The 17,729-nt window shown below is 40.9% G+C and overlaps 1 protein-coding gene across 1 annotated transcript in view; it reads right to left on the reverse strand.

Moving 5' to 3' along the window:
- Positions 1-874: 874 nt before the first annotated feature.
- Positions 875-17,729, reverse strand: part of B4GALNT2 (beta-1,4-N-acetyl-galactosaminyl transferase 2) — a 70,369-nt gene continuing 53,514 nt past the window's right edge. Inside the window, exons 6-11 of the mRNA XM_006833654.1 lie at positions 12,917-13,097; positions 11,823-11,909; positions 6,968-7,155; positions 4,995-5,135; positions 1,675-1,894; positions 875-1,080 (exon numbers count right to left, since the gene is read on the reverse strand). Coding sequence (XP_006833717.1) covers positions 875-1,080; positions 1,675-1,894; positions 4,995-5,135; positions 6,968-7,155; positions 11,823-11,909; positions 12,917-13,097 — 1,023 coding nt within the window. The remainder of the gene's footprint in view (positions 1,081-1,674; positions 1,895-4,994; positions 5,136-6,967; positions 7,156-11,822; positions 11,910-12,916; positions 13,098-17,729) is intronic.

Genomic DNA, 17,729 nt, shown 5'->3' on the forward strand with positions numbered 1-17,729 from the left:
CAGTGCTCCTTACCATCGAGATAACCCTTGGTTATTCACATTTCTTTTTTTTTTTTTTTTGAGTCCACAGGTAGGACCAAATAAAAGTGTGTGGGTGAAAGTGACAAAGTTCTACTGATTGTGATGAAATTTACACAAAAGGATCCTCAAGGACCCATTAGACATTCTTTTCACTGTGGATACCAGCCCATCAATTTGTATTCCTGGAGCCTTGTTCTTTGCCAATGACTTCAGTGCACTTTGAATTTCTTTCTTCAGCTCTTTTATGAGCGATCAAATGAAATAGATCAAAAGAGATAGTGTTAAATACTGTGTGTTAATGCTTCGTAAGTGATCATTTTGTTACGAATACAGTTTCTATTGCCCTGGTTAGTGACTGGTCCATTTCTAATGACCCTTAACCTTTAATTGGTGTTTCTAATAAATTATGTTACCCAGAAAACTCAAAATATTTATTATCTAGTCCTTTATAGGGAGCACGACAGCTCTGTAGGATAAACACTGAACTGCTGACTATAAGGTTGGTGGTTTGAGCCTCCTACTAGTCACTCCAGAGGAGGAACATGCGGCTTTTTCCTCCCGCAAAAATTTACAGGCTCAGAAACCCTACAGTGGGGTAACTATGAGTCAGAACTGACTCAATGGCACTTAACAATAGCAACAGGTATTTATAAGACAGAAATACAGCTCAAGGTGTGTGCTGAGGTCTGATTTTTGAGGTCTGGCCTATGACCCGTTAGCCTCTACCCATCAGTTGGTTTAATTATGATACTCATCCTATCAGTAGTCCATTTGTTGGCAGCCCTAACACCAGTCCCATTGTTCTAAATACCCACACCAGTCAGTCTAGTGCTTTTTATATGCCCCTGAATCTTTATGTGGAACATTGCAGATGGTTCTTAAAGTAGTGGAGAGCTAGCTTGAATTGGATCTGGGCCTTGGTGTTGGTCCGGTAGGCTCTGTAAGTCTTCTCCAAGTCAGTCATTTTCCAGTCCAGCACTTTAGAATGGGGTTGGTGACTTACAATCACTTCGGGACAAGAACCCACAAATAGGCTTCCTAGCCCATCAATAAAGAACTCTGCAAGGAGAAGGAGAGCAGAAGGAACTGTGAATTTCAGTCATAGATGCAGATCGGAGAGTAGAGCCTGGGCAAGGTCAGCCCCATGCAGGACCCACAACCTTAACTCTTGGAACTTGCCCATGTATCGGAAGGAATTAAATAAGCACATATCTCAGGCAGAGTTATGGGCCCAGAATCAGAGAGCTACAGATGAACTTTCCAAGTAGACAGAACTGTGGACTCCAGGACTAGAAGGATGAGAGGAGAAAAAGAGAGGATAATTAACTAGTGGGGAAAGATTTCTTTAAATGGGAAGTCTTTTCCATTGGTAAATTGTTCTTCTGGAAAAAGAATGTGAAGTGGGTGGGTAAAGAGGGAAGAGATGGAGGCAGGGAAAGGGAGGATAGAGACAGCTTATGGGAGATACAAAAGTCAAATAGAGGGCAAAGAAGGAGACAAGAAAGACTGTGAGCTCTTGAGTAGGGGGTGAAACACGAGATCCACTGTTGCTGGACAAGAGACCATGGAGCATGGCCCTTGGAAAGCAAAAACTTTTCAAGTGACTTCACAGCCTGGCTCCCTTTGTAACCTTCACTCTTCTAACCTTCTCACCTGAATGAGCCACTCGTTGCAGGCGGGGATCGAAGCCAACTTTTCGGAGTTGCTCAGTGTGGGCCAGGAAGAAATTGACAACGACACTTGTCACCACACAGTTGGGGAAGTTGTCCAGGGGCCGAAAAGATCCTGTTTTACGGTGAATACAATCTCCGTTCTCACCCTGTTCCAGCAACAGCTTAAACTGGAACACATTTCCAAGCACACTGCCACCTACCTACCCAGTGGACAGAGAAATTTGCATTAGAGAGCACAGAGTCAACATTCTCTTGCCTCCTCCAGGAAGCCTGGACCTGCACCTCAGTTATAATGAGAACGACACCCTTTCAGTTATTCCTCAGTTACAGACAGTCTCTGGTACATATGAGATCCGTTCCTAAGTGTGCCTTTAAGTCTAAATAAGTCTTTAAGTCAAATTTGTAGGTGCGTACAGTTCTTATTTAGCCTTATTTTATGAGTCAGAAGTGACTAGAAGACAGTGGTTTGTTTTTGTTTTTTGATTAATGCAGGAAAAGGCTCAAGTATATCTTCAATGACTTAAAAGTTGCACAGGCAGCAAGAGAAGTTGATTGTGATGAAGAATTTGTTGTGAGTAGGTGTTGGTTCAATCATTTTAAAGTGAGAACAAATTTACATAACATTAAAGAAAAAGTAAGAGTTGTCCACTATAGTCCTCCATTCTTGTCCACCACCCTTGGCTGTCAGTTTTTCCTGCTGTGGTAGATTGCGTGTTGTTGTGATGTTGGAAGCTATGCCACTGGTGTTTTCAGTTTCAGCAGGGTACACCCATGGTGGACAGGTTTCAGCTGAGTGTCTAGACTAGGAAGAAGAAGAGACGGGCTACTTCTCAATATTTATCCACTGAAACCTTATGAATAGCAGTGGAACACTGTCAGATAGCATCAGAATATTGACTAGTGAAACATGATGAATAACACCAGATTATTGTCATACCAGAATTTTGCAAGACCGGTTACTTGTTCATTGCAAATACCATTTTTAAACAACATAAAAGACGACTATGCACATGGACCTCACCAGATGGCATACACAGAAATCAAATTGACTGCATCTGTGGGAAGAGATGGTTTAACACTCCATATCACCAGCCAAAACAAGGCCAGGGGCAGACTGTGGAACAGACCATCAATTGCTCATAGGCAAGTTTAGGCTGAAGCTGAAGAAAATGAAAACAAATTAATGATAACCAAAAATTTACCTTGAACATATATTCCACCTAAATTTTGAGATCATCTCAAGAATAGATTTGATGCATTAGACACTAATGACAGACCAGAAGAGTTATAGGATGACATCAAGAAAGCAAAAGGTCATTAAGAAGACAAGAAAGAAGGAAAAGACCAAAATGGATGTCAGAAGAGACTCTGAAACTTGCTGTCCAGCAAAGAAATACTAAAAGCAAATGGAAGAAATGAGGAAGTAAAAGAGTTGAATAGGAAATTCAAAGGGCAGTACAAGAAGCAAAGTCAAGTTTTATAATAAAATGTGCAAAGACCTGGAGTTAGAAAACCAAAAGGGAAGAACCCACTTAGTATTTCTCAAGCTGAAAGAACTTAAGAAAAGATTCAAGCCTCAACTTGCAATATTGAAGGAGTCTATGGGAAAAATATTAAATGATGCAAAAAGCATCAAAAGAAGATGGAAGGAATGCAGAGTTAGTGTACCAAAAAGAAATGGTCGATGTTCAACCATTTCAAGAGGTAGCATATGATCAAGAGCCAGTGGTACTGAAGAAAGAAGTTCAAAGTGCACTGAAATCATTGGCAAAGAACAAGGCTCCAGGAATTGATGGAATACAAATTGAAATCTTTTAACAAATTGATGCAGCACAGGGGCACTCATTCATCTATGTCCTATGGAGAATAGCTACCTGGCCAACTGATTGGAAGAAATCCATATTTGTGCCCATTCCAAAGAGAGAAGATTCAACAGAATGTGGAAATCATGGGACAATATCATTAATATCACATGCAAGTAAATTTTTGCTAAAGATAATTTTTAAATGGTTGCAACAGTACATTGACAAGGAACTGCCAGAGGCTCAAACTGGATTCAGAAGAGAAAGTATGTAGATGGATCTTGACTGAAAGCAGAGAATACCAGAAAGATGTTTACGTGTGTTTTACTGACTATGCAAAGGCTTTTGACAATGTGGATCATGACAAGCTACAGACAACATTGCAGAGAATGAGTATTCCAGAACACTTAATAGTGCTCATGAAAAACATGTACATAGACAAGAGGCAATCATTCAAATAGAACAAGAGGACACTGAATGGTTTAAAATCAGGAAAGGTGAGTGCCAGGTTGTATTCTTTCCCCATACTTATTCAATCTGTATGTTGAGGAAATAATCTGAGAAGCTGGATTATATGAAGAAGAATGTGACATCAGGATTGGCAGAAGACTCATTAACAATCTGTGATTTGCAGATAATACAACCTTGCTTGCTGAAGGAAAAGAGGACTTAAAATATTTATTGATGAAGATCAAAGACCACAGCCTTTGGTATGGGTTGCACCTCAGTGTAAAGAAGAAAAATATCCTCACCACTGGACCAATAAATAACGTCCTGATAAATGGAGAAAAGATTGTTGTTGTCAAAGTCTTTATTTTGCTTGGATCTACTAACAACTTTCATGGAAGCAGCAGTCAGTAAATTAAATGACATATTATATTAGGCAAATCTGCTGCACAAGACCTCTTTAAAGTGTTGAAGAGCAAAGATGTCAGTTTGAGAACTAAGATGCTCCTGACCCAAGTCATGGTAGTTTCAATAGCGTCATATGTATGTGAAAGTTGGACAGTAGATAAGGAAGACCATAGAAGAATTGATGCATGTGAATTACGGTGCTGGAGAAGAATATTAAATGTACCATGGACTGAAGAACAAACAGATCTGTATTAGAAGCATTACATCCCGAATGCTCCTTAGAAGCCAGGATAGCACGATTTTGTCTCTCATACTTCAGACATATTATCAGAGGGATCAGTCCCTGGAGAAGGATATCATGCAAGGTAAAGTGGAGGGTCCGCGAAAAAAGGGAAGACTGCCAATGAGATGGACTGGCACAGTGGCAACAGCAGTAATGGGCTCAAGCTTAACAATGATTGTGAAGATGGAACAAGACTGGGAAGTGTTTAGTTCTGACTCGACAGCACCTAACAACCAAAACAAGGAGAGTTTCTAACTCTAGGACTCCCTGGACTCTGCTGTTGCCACTATAACCTTTACCATCCTAGAGGTGGGTCCTTTTGATTTTGATTTTCTGTCGACACTAGAACATCTTCCTTACCACATCTAGTTCTGTTTTTTCCAGGACATCCACCAGCACCTCGATTTTAGTTTTGTCGTTGAAGAGAAAGTCATCATCCACCCAGAGAACATACTTAGTAGTAACCTGAGATATGGCCAGGTTCCTACCAGCAAACCAACCCTGTAAATGAGAAGAACATTAGATCAGTGATTGCCAGCCCTGACTACGTATTCAAATCGCTTGTTGTTGTTGTTAAGTGCCATCGAGTCGATTCCAACCCATAGCGACCCTGTATAGGGTTTCCAAGGAGCAGCTAGTGAGATTGAACCACCAACCTTGCAGTTGAAACGACTTTGCAGCCTGACGCATTAGCCCACAGGGCCACACCAGGACTCCTTCCTTTGTTTATGTTGTTGTTGTTGAGTGCTGTCGAGTCGATTCCGACCCATAACGACCCCATATAGGGTTCCCAAAGAGCAGCTGCTGAGCTTGAACTGCCAACCTTGCAGTTCAAATGGCTTTGCAGTCTGGTGCATTAACCCACAGCGCCACACCAGGACTCCCCCTTTGTATATAGGGGTCATTAGAAGTTGGAACCCACAAGATGGCACTTAACAGCAACAGCATGGGGTGTGATAAAGCACCAGGATTTTTTAAAGCTTCAAAGTGAACCCGATAATCAATGAGGCAGAGAATAGGGCTTCAAGCTGGTTCATTCTTGCTCAATCCCTTACTGAGAATTTACACTTCCTCCCCAGAAATATCAAGTCAGAATCTACTGCAGATTCTGATTCCGTATCTCTGGGGTGGAAATGCAAATTTTCAGCAGAGGGTTGAACCAGAATGAACCAGTTCAAAGCCCTGGCTAAGATGCACTGGGTTATAGGAGCCCCTGTCTCAATGGAAATCTGGAAGAAGGGACACTGCAAAGGTATGGTAGGTAGGGTGCATGCCCTGGGCACCAATTGAGGAGGCAGGGTGCCAACAAGCAGTCTCTATTTGCTACCAAAATTTCCATCATTAGTGTAAGAGATCTTTCTGCCACTTAAAACGAATTGTCATAGGCACTATTTTCCATAGATATGCATCTAGGACAGTGACTCTCAGGAACAGACAATAACAAAGAAAGGCTAGAAAGTTCTTGCCTTTGTGGCTAATACGAATTAAGTCCTTTTTCACTGGACAGCATTTCTGTGGCTCTTCTGCCATCACTCCTTAGGTGGCCTGGAAGATGTTGGGGGCAGGGGTGGGGTGGAGCACACTGATGTATTTATCCCAGGGTTTTTAATCGATCCACTCTGGTTCAACCTCCTGTTGAGAATTTGCCTGTTCACCCCAGATATACTGAATCCTAATTTACACTTTAACAAGATTCTCAGGTTGATTCTTCTGAATAAGCCCGTTAGAAGCCCTGGTTTGTCCATTTCCTCCTGTTTTCTTAAAGGAAGGTGGGGCACGGGGTGGGGAGGAGTAGAGAGAGGGGTAGGAAGGATAAGAGGAAAGAAGCGGGCAAGGAGAGAGAGATACTGCCAAGCTTCAGCTTGGATGCGATTACAGAGATATAAGATTTCTGTACTGTTGGATCTGATTTGTCAGGAACTTTAGGATGTTGTTTGTTGTTGTTGAGTGTTGTCAAGTTGATTTCAACCCTTTGTGACCCTGTTTAGGGTTTCCGAGGAGTGGTTGGTGAGCTTGAACCATCAACCTTGTGGTTCAAACCAACTGCAGTTCAGCGCATTAACCCCCAGCACCACACCAAGACTTCATCATCTCAAATCACTTATTAGGACCCCAATAAAGTCCCACACCAAATAAGAAGGAAGCCTGGATTAACCATCCCATTAATGCAGAAATTTGAGGGTGACCCGACTTTCCTGTGAATTTGAAGGTGACAGGGGGACTCACAGCCCTCCTTGGGAAAGCAGCTGAAGCAGTCCCACCCAGGGTAGGACCTGACTCGGTGACCCACTATTCCTGGGATGCAGATGTCTCTTTATCTTGGAGAAACATACCTTCCCAAAGGGCATGGTGTAATACTCCACGTGGCTGTCGTTAATTTTCAATGGTTCCTTGCTGTCATCAGCCACAATCACGGTCAAGTCTGGGTAATACTTGCGAATGCTTTGGAGCAAGATCATGAACTTTTGGGGACGGAGGAAAGTCTTGGTGGCAATGGTCACCAGGTCTCTGAGCTTTCTCTCTGCACAAGAAGGGGGAGGATGTCAGAGTCTGCCTTGTGATAAACGTCACTGTTTTGCAATGTTTGATCTCATAGCTTCTCCCCAGCATTTCAGTGTTTATAGGCCTCATGCTCCTAAGACACCAAAATCACCAAATCAAATCCATTGTCATCAAGCCAATTCTGACTCCTTACAACCCTGTCGGATAGAAAAGAACTGTCTCTTAGAGTTTCCAAAGCTTTATGGGAACAGATTGTCACATCTTTCTCCCATGGAACAACTGGTTGATTTGAACTATCAATCTTTCCATTAGCAGCAGAGTGCTTTAACCACTGTGCCATCAGGGTCCCTTCCTTAATACTCAGTTGTTGTTGTTGTTGTTAAGTGCTGTTGAGTTGGTTCCAACACATAGCAACCCTGTATAGGGTTTCTCAGGCTTTTGAAAAAATATTTACAGGAGCAGAAAGCCTCATCTTTTTCCTGCAGAATGGCTTGTGGGTTTAAATGATGAACCTTGTGGTTTGCAGTCCAGTGCTTACTGTATGGAGCCACCATGCTCCTAATACACAGTATGTGCTTATTAAAAGTTTGTGAGTTGGATTGGAAAAATCAAGATTCTTAAAGATGTACCCAGCTGATTGAAATTTTAAGTCTTTTTCTATCTATGACATTTTCCTACTGTCTATTTGAACACTTCATTTTATACAATCTGTCCAAATGTTGCTTGCATTTTGCATTTGTTTTCACTTTAATACTAAAGGTTGAGATGGGCAGAACTTTGTCCATCAGGGGTTCAAATCTAGAGGGTCACAAGGTCTGAGAAGAGAAAGGTCTAAAGGTCATGAGATTTGCCCCTGCCGTCATCTATACTTCCTAGGGAGAAGTCTACCTGGTCTCTATCCCCAGATTAAGAAGACCTTGGTCACATTGTCCATCTCAATGCCTGTGACTTGTTGGAGAAGGAACAGCTTTTCTATGGAAAAGACCCCATGATAAAACCCCTGGAGCTGCTGATTTGTGTTTGGGATTCAGCCACCTTTTGTGGAATCCCACTTGAGAGTGGAGTGTGTGTGGTATCTGGGTGAGTGCGTGGTCAGCTGGAGTCAACACATCCTGAAAGCCACACGTTACGTATTGTATGTGACTGAGTGCTGCATAACCTCACTACAGAACCACTCTCTCCGACGGACAGCAATCAGAAGTCATTCCAGAACTGCCTTTTTAATACATGTTGTTCCATAGTTCCACCTGAGGCCAAAGCAGTTGTCAAACTGGGAGACGGGAAGAAGTTAGCTGGCAGAGTGAGAGTGATAAAGTGAACAAGAGAGAAGACAACAAACAAGGAAACAAATGACTCTTACTCAAGATTAGCCAACTAACAAAACTTCCAAAACAAAGAAAAAGAGTAAGAGGAACAATAGCCAATGAACAGACTGCATGCAAATGAACACACTTCAGATAAATGAAAAATAACAGAGAAATCTGAAAACGGTTTAAATACGAATGCTTAAGATCTATAATTAGGACATTTAAAAAGCACATATATGCAAAAAGAAAATTGAAATGAAATAAGCATAAATGGAACAAGAATATTTGAATATGAAAACAACATAAAATTATTGAAAAGAACTATTAAGAACCAATTGGGAGCATAACTTCATGTGTTAAATTTTTTTAAAAATTATGATGATAAATTGGAAATTTTAGATCATGTGGATCATTTCATAGAAACATTTCTAAAATTGACTCAATGTGCATATAGATCAATAACCAGAAAAGACGTGGAGTTGATGTTTAATTTTTTGCTCATTCTTTTCTTCCTCCTATTCATATCCCCACTTCTAGTCCCCCACTTGGACAAAAAAAAAAAAGTAAAAAAGAAAGAAACAAGTACAAGATAAGTTTTAACTAACCTTCAAGAGGCATATAATTTCTACTATTATAATCCATTTCACAAAATAGTAAAAAGGGGACACCATCTAGTTCATTTTTGAAACTTGCATAACATTGCAGGTAAAGGTAATCTCACTTTTGAAAACAAATACAAGAATAATAAAGTAGCTAATTTAATTCAGATTTTAATCAATTTATGCATCACAATCAAGATGGACTGATTCAGAAAGGCAAGGATTTCATCAACAGAAAATCTACCATTATAAATCACCACATGAACCCAGTTAGAGGAAAAAAATTATTTCAATAACTGCAGAGAAATGATTTGATTAAATTTGATTCTCGTTTATCATAAACATTCTTAGCAAGGAAATAGAAAAGAGAAATTAGAAATAGAAAAACTCTTAGCAATATTAATAGAAGAAAACTTTTCCCCCTAAACCATCCACCACACTCCTAGACAGAAAACATTAATGTTGAAACGTCAGATTGTGGAGCAAACAAGACAGCCTATTATCACTGCCACCTTTCAGCACTATACTGTGGATTTCAACCAATGCAGTAAGAAAAGAAAAATAAGCAAATTATAAGAATTGAGAAAAAAAGAGACAAAAATGATCATTATTTGTCTGAGAAATTCTATATATTAAAAATGTTGCTGTTAAGTGCTATTGAGTCAGTGCAGACTCATAGTGACCCAGTATAGGGTTTCCAAGGAACAGCTGGTGGGTTTAAACTGTCAACCTTGTGGTTCACAGTCCAGTGACGAGCCTACAGCACCAGTTAGAAGAGAGCACAGCAAGGGTGCTTGCTATTTATAAGTTCAACACTCAAAAAATCACTAATATTCCTGTATACCAATAATAACCAATTACAGAAAAACCTCTGAAAGCTTAAACCTGGGTAAAGCAGAAATTTGTCAGAGAAGAAACACTAAAAACTTAGAGAGCTGCAAAAACAAGGCAGTCTCGTTGCGTTCTGACGCTCACAGATTTCAATGTAAAATGTGAAGAAAAGATAAAATTCACAATAACAATAAAAATAAGCAGTACCTAAGACTTATGTGGAGTCCTGGTGAGGTGCTGTGGGTTTAATGTGCCAGACTGTAAAGCTGTTTGAACTGCAAGGTTGGCGGTTCAAGTTCACCAGCCACTCCTTGGAAACCCTATACAGGGTCGTTATGGGTTGGAACTGACTCAACAGCACTTAACAACAACAACAAGACTGATGTGGCGCTGTGGGTTAATGTGCTGGACTGCAAAATTGGTTTGAACCACAAGGTTGGCAGTTCAAGCTCTCCAACCATTCCTTGGAAACCTTATACAGGGCCACTATGGGTTGGAACTGACTCAATGGCACTTAACACCACCACCAAAAACCTAAGACTAAATCAAATGACATACTGCATTAGGCAAATCTATAAAGCATTAAAAAAGCAAAGATGTCACTTTGAGGACCAGTCCCATGTACATGTGAAAGTTGGACAAGAAATAAGAAGACAGAAGAATTGATGCACTTGAATGATGGTGGAGAACATTGAGTGTACTATGGACTGCCAGAAGAACAGATCTATCTTGAAAAAAGTACAACCAGAATGTTCCTTAGAAGCGAGGATAGCAAGACTTTGTCTCACTTACTTTGGACATATTATCAAGTGGGACCAGTCTCGGAAAAAGGACGTCATGCTTGGTAAAGTAGAGGGCCAGTGAAAAAGAGGAGGCCCCTCAATGAGAAGGTTTGACATAGTTGCTGCAACAATGGGCTCCAACAGAGCAAGGAGTAAGGATGGCACAAGACCGCGTATGTAGAGTTTCGTTCTTTGCACATAGAGTGGCTATGAGTTGAAATTTACTTGACAGCACTTAACAACAACAAACAAAGCCTCAATCCAATAAGATATGTGAAACTCCTTTACAAATAAAACCACAGAAAAATGATTGAAGAAACTGTAAAGTGACCAAAATGTATGCTGAGAGATATAAGACTCATGGCTTGGAATATTCACTTCTATTAAGTTGCCGATTCAACTCCAATCAATCTATAAATTCAATGCCAATCCAGTCAAAATCTTAAGGGATTTTAGAAAATCCCTTGATAAGAGGGATATTGATAAGATGTTCATATGATCTTAAAATTCTAATGGAAAAGAGACTAAGGAAAGTTCAGAAAATTTTGTAACTGCAGTAGAGTGAGAGAGGGTTTGTCCTCATCAGAGATCAAAATCTGTCATAAAGTCTTGGTAATTAAAACACTCTGGAATTAGTCTAAGGGTACACAAACAGATCAATGGAACCTAACAAAGCCCCAATTCAGACCCCTGCATTTGTGGGGCAAGACAAACAAGGAAGGAAGGGAAAAAAATAAACGGTATTGGGACACCCCAGACGATTCTCGATGAATCCATCTTCCTCCCATCTTTGATTTGGAAATCTAGCTTTATCCCAGCTAGCTTCAAGACATACTCCAGCATGTATGAGATCTATTTCTGGATTTTCAATTTCATTTCATTGATAAATATCACTTCTTGCTCTAGCACCATTGTTTCAAATACAATTATTTATCAAAATGGTATAATTCATTAATTTTTTTTTCAATAGAAGTACCAACCATGTAAGTATAGTGAAGCCTTATTAAGGGAGTATGCCCTTGAATTTTTTCCTTCCAAATTTTGTCAGCTTAGGAATCATATCCCAATTGTTATTTTTATCAACTCTCCTTCCTCCATCTCTGAGATGATCCCTTGTGAATTTCTCCAATAGCGCCCACCATGGGGCCCCAGGGACAAGAGTCTTACCTGGTCCAGGGTCATATAACTTGGGGATGATAGGCTGATGGATGATCACTGGAAACTTGACCACCGAGGAGTTCCATTCTAGACTTACTGGAAGAAGAAAGGCATCATCAAATCTGAATCACCCTCCACACTATCCCCCAGAATGCAAACTTGATGGAAGAGTGAAGTTTGTTAGGGAAGTCCTGGCTGGAAGGAGATTGAGTAGACTAGGTGGTGGTGGTGGTGGTGGTTATGTGCCATGGAGTCGGTTCCGACTCATAGCGACCCTGTATAGGGTTTCCGAGGCTGTAAATCTTTACAGGAGCAGAAAGCCTCTTCTTTCTACCGTGGAACAGCTGGTAGTCTTGAACTGCTGACCTTAAGGTTCGCAGCCCGATTCGTAACCATTACGCTACCAGAGCTCCTTTGAGTAGCCCAGAGAGTCTATGAATTAGTCTCTAGTCTCAATATGGTTCTTGATTTGCTGATTGTCCCTTGGGCACTCTGCTGAATGCCTTCTAAGCCCACATTTCTTCTTCTAGGAGAATCTGGGGGACTGAAGTTAGCACTGGATTTAGAATCAGAAGATCAGGATTAAGTTCTGACTTTGCCATTTGCTATTTGAAATAAACCAAACTAGTTGCCATTAAGTCCACTCTGGCTCATACAACCCCACGTGTGTCAGAGTAAAACTGTGCTTCACTGAGATTTCAATGGATGACATTTTGGAGGCAGATCACCAGGTCTTTCTTTTGAGGTACCTCTGAGTGGATTTGAACAACCAGCCTTTCAGTTGGAGTTGGCAGCCAAATTGTATCAGCCATCCACTGATATTGAGTCGATCCTGACTATAGAGTAGAATTGCCCCATAGGGTATAATCTTTATGGAAGCAGACTGTCACATCTTTCTCCCAGCTAGTGGGTTCAAATTGCCTTTCAATGAATAGCCAAGTGCTTAGCCACTGCACCAGTGGAGTCCAGTGTTGGGTACTGCAACTGGAAGTTAGATATCTGGGATTAGAGACAGGAGCAACAGGAAGATTTTAAATACAGTTGTGTTTCCTGGAGGAGAAAAGACTCCCTGAGCACTTTGCAATCCAGGAACAGGATCTCACCCATGTCCACCCGTTTGGGCTGGTATACTGTGCTGGTGTATGTCACATGCTGAAGGATGAAATTCAAAAGCTCCCGGTTACTGGTCGAAATGATCAGCTGCTTCTGGCCTCTGCCATGTACCACACTATCTGGAGTGTCAGCAAGGGTGTTCAGCGTCCCCAGAGTAGCTGTCAGGGTAACCTAGGGAGGGCGACGTAGAAAGACGTTAAATGCAGAGGCTGGAAAATGCTTGTCCTTCAGCAAAGGCACATATTCAGGATGGCAAGCAAGGCAGAGCACACAGATGACAGGAGAAGCGTCAGTCAAGAATTGTTGTTGTTAGGTGCCATCGAGTTGGTACTGACTCATAGTGACCCTATGCACAACAGAACGAAACACTGCCCGGTACTGGGCCAACCTCACAATTGTTGCCACACTTGACCCCATTGATGCTGCCATTTTGCCAGTCCATCTCACTGGGGGTCTTCCTCTTTTTCTGTAGGGCATCTCAAACACTAGTAGTTTTTGTTTGCAGGGAACCAGTCTTCCAGATTTCTTCTTAATCCACCAACTTCTCCTTTTTGCCTTTTCTTTGCCCACTCCTCCTCTGTCTCTGTCTGACATCAAAGGGAGTTCTTCAGTTTTGGGTTCTAGGCCCTTTTCCCTTCTTACTCTACACCTTCGTGGTATGGGATTTCATCCATTCCCAGGGCTTTAAATGCTGGGTCTATGCTGATGACTTCTGCTCATCTCTTGCTGTAATACGTTGCTCTGCTCAGAAGTTTGACAAGCAACTTTACACTCACTCTCTTCAACACTGAACAGCTGATTTTTCTCTATAAATGAATTTCCCTCCCTCTCTTCAGTTCTCGGGATGGTACCATCATCAGTTCAACTGTTCAAATCCCCAAATGAAAGCCATCTTGTTCTCCACACCCCTCACACCTACTCCATTCTACTAGGGAGTCCTGTCAGTTCTACCTTTAATCTAGTTAGAATTGGTCCACTTCTTTCCATCTGCATTGGGCCTCTATTCCAAGTCACCATCTTTTCTTGCCTTGTCTTCTACAAAAGTCAGTTTTCTTCATGAAAAGTAAACTGGATTATGTTGCTCCTGCTGAAAACCTCTTAGTCAATCAGTCAACAGATATTTTCTGAGAATCAAGATACAGGCACTGAGAAAATAGTGGGAAAGGGAGGTAATAAGCATATAATCACATATATAAGGCAACTCAAGTACAGATAAGTGTCATAAAGAAGATAACAGAGTAACGGGAAAGGAACAGTGGCTGGAGGCAGGAGAACAGAGGAGGTGAAAAGAGTAGCTTTCGGGAAAAAAAGGTTTTTACTGTGAAGGTTTACAAAGCAAATCAGTTTTCCATTCAACACTTTATATACATTTTGTTTCATCTCATTGATTGCAATCTCCACAGTGAAATATTGCTAATCCCACTTTCTCCTTATGTTTTCTGGTTCCATTTCTCCTTCTTTCCTAACCCTTCAGTAAATGTTATCCTTTTGATCTCAAATGTTTGATTACTTTAAGGTGTTCATAGTGTGGCGCTTTGGGTTAATGCACTAGACTACAAAGTTGGTTTGAACCTCAAGGTCAGTGGTGCAAGCTCACCAGCCGTTCCTCAGAAAACCTATACAGGGTTGCTATGGGTCGGAACCAACTTGACGGCATGTAACACCAACAACATACCTCCCTAGTGTTATTGTTTCCCTATAGAACCGTCTGTTGTTTGTCTGAAAATTGAAACACAGGAGAGAGTTCATTTATAGACCCAAAGAGTGACTAAGTGACATGCTCTCGGGCTTCCAACAGTTTCTATCTGACCAGTAACCCTGGTTTCTTTTATGATTTTGAGTTTTATTCCACATTTTTCTCCCACTCAACCTTCTAATATGATTCCTTTCAGAGCAGTCGGTAGTGGTACCATCTATTTTTTCTAGTCTCAGTGTAGTAGATATAGTAAGTTATTGTATTTGCTTACCCATTACTATTCTAACCTCTGTCTAACATACAGACTTGGGAAAACTAAAAACACATTCCCCTGACACCTTTTTTAAAAAACAAAATAAAAACAAAAACTCTTTATTGTGAATTGAGTGAAGGTTTACAGACAAGATCCTCAGTTTTGCATTCAACCAATCATAGACTGTTTCATCTCAATGACTGTAGTCCCCTGCTTGCTTCTTTCCTGGGGTTCCTATTTCCATTCCGCTCACCTTCCCAGCCCTTCTCAACTTTGTCCTTAGGGAAGTGCTGCCCTTTCGATTTTGAATGATTAACCTTTTCAGGGCAAGCATATCTCACCAGTGTTGTTGCACCCCACCCCCCACATACCCATCAATTGCTTGGCTAAAAATTGGGCCATGAGGGTGGGTTCCTTTCTAGATTTGAAGGGTGGTCAGGAGGCATAATCTCAGATTCCTCCAGTCTCTCTCTGATCAGTAAGCTCAGTCTTTGTTATTTTTATTATTATTGTTAATAATTTTGAGTTTTGTTTCACATTTCCTTCTAATGTGATCCCTTTCAGAGCTTTTGGTAGTGGTAGCCAGGCATCATTTAGTCTTTCTGGTCTCAGAGTTGTGGAGACTGATTTTCACATGTTCCATTAATCTGCTGGACTAATTGGTTCCAAGCATATTCAATTCTCATCACTCGTCTTTCTTCCACACATGGAGAGACCAATAGTTGAACCTTAGGTGGCTGCTGGTGAGCTTTTAAGATACCCGACGCTACTCCCTAAAGTAGGACGTAGAGTATTGTCTTTGTGAACTATGTTATGCCAATTGATCATGCTGTCCCCTGAGACTTTGGTCCTGAGCCCCCGGTCCCAGCAACTCATTGCCTTAAGATATTTAATAATATCTAAGAAGTTTTCATCATTTTGCCAACTGTATGCTCCACCACACCACAATCATAGTTGCACTTGCAGGAAAGGCAAAAACCATTACTATGGGTATACTCCCACTTGTCCTCCCATACCCACTCAGCCTGTATCTCTGTCCATGTATCTATCCACAGGACACTGTTGTTCCAAGGTAGTGTATATATCACTATTTACCTCCATCCTTTTTGGCCCTTGTGTACTTCCCTGTCTTCATCATTCTTCTACCAACATCCCACTTCTTGTATGTTGTCTTATGACCAGTGAATTACTCTCCCTTCCCTCCCACCCCTGGTAACCATCAAAGAATGTTTCTTTTAGCATGAAAATCTTTCCTTGAGATCTTACAAGAGTGGCTTTATGCAATATTTGTCCTTTTGTGATTGGCTAATTTCACTCAGTATAATGTCTTCCAGTTTCATCCATGTTACGTGGTGCTTCACAGATTCTTCATTATTCTTTAATGTTGCATTGTATTCCGTTGTGGGTATGCACCAAAGTTTCTTTATCCATTCTTCCATTTATGGGCATTTAGGCTGTCTCCATCTTTTGCTATTGTGAATAGTGCTACAATGACCATTGGTGAGCATAGATCTATCGACTCATGTTCTGGATCTTGCTTCTTGTGGATATATACCAAGAAGAGGGATTACTGGGTCATACGATATTTCTATTTCCAACTTTCTGAGGAAGCTCAGAAAGTTTTTGATTGACAGTAATTGGCTGAACCATTTTACTGTCCCACCAGCAGTGTAAGAGGGCCCCAGTCTATCCACACCCTTATCTTTTAATTATTATTACTATTATTATTATAACTTTGCTATTTTGTGGTTTCCTTTAACTTTGCTATTAATCCTGGTGTGAGATGGTATCTCATTGTTTTGATTTGCATCTTTCTAATGGCTAAAGATCATGAACATTTCTTCATATGTTTGTTGGCCACCTGAATGTCTTCCATGGTGAAGTGTCTGCTCATGTCCTGTGTCCAATTTTTAATTGGTTTGTTTGTCTTTTTCTTGTCAACATGTTGTGGTTTTCTATGAATTTTAGAGACTAGTACCTTGTCTGATATGTTGTGAAAAAATTTCCCCCCAATCTGTGGGTTCCCTTTTTACTCTTTTGGTGAAATCTTTTGATACACATAAGTGTCTAAATTTTATGAGGTCCCAGTCATCTATTTTGTCTTCTACTGTTTGTGTGGTTTTAGTTATGTTTGACAGTGTATTTATGCCATATATTAGAGCCCCTAAGTTTGTCCCTATTTTTTCATTGATGATTTTTATAGTTCTAGGTTTTACACTTAGGTCTTTAATCCACATTGAGTTTATTTTTGTACATGGTGTGAGATAGAGATCTTGTTTCATTCTTCCAGTTTTGCCAGCACCATTTGTTGAAGCAACTATCTCTTCCTCATTTATTGTGTTGTGACTCTCTGTCAAAGATCAGCTGACTGTGTGTGGATGGATTTACTTCTGGGTTCTCAATTCTGTTCCATTGATCTATGTACCTTTTGTACCAGTACCAGACTGTTTTGACTACTGCGGCTGTGTAGTAAATTTTGAGCCCATGGAGTGAAAGACCTCCAACCAGACACATTTTAGTTAGGATTTTAGGTGTAGTTCCCACTAGTCCTGGTGTGGCGCTATGGGTTAATGTGCTGGACTATAAGGTCAGTTTGAACCACAAAGTGGTTCAAGCTCACCAGCTGCTCTTTGAAAACCCAGTACAGGGTCACTATGAGTCAGAACCGACTCAATGGCACTTAACAGCAACAATCAGATATGCTTACATGAGACCTTGGTTTGGAGCTAAATTGAGTGGGGGGTGGAAAGGAGGGCACAGAACAACCATTCTGCTGGCACTAGCTCTGCCAGGGGGCAACATGGGGCAGGAGCCTGTAGTATTGGCAGGAGTCCTCTTGGTGACCCAGTTCTTT

This window comes from Chrysochloris asiatica, unplaced genomic scaffold, assembly GCF_000296735.1.
Source record: "Chrysochloris asiatica unplaced genomic scaffold, ChrAsi1.0 scaffold00007, whole genome shotgun sequence".
NCBI lineage: Eukaryota > Metazoa > Chordata > Mammalia > Afrosoricida > Chrysochloridae > Chrysochloris > Chrysochloris asiatica.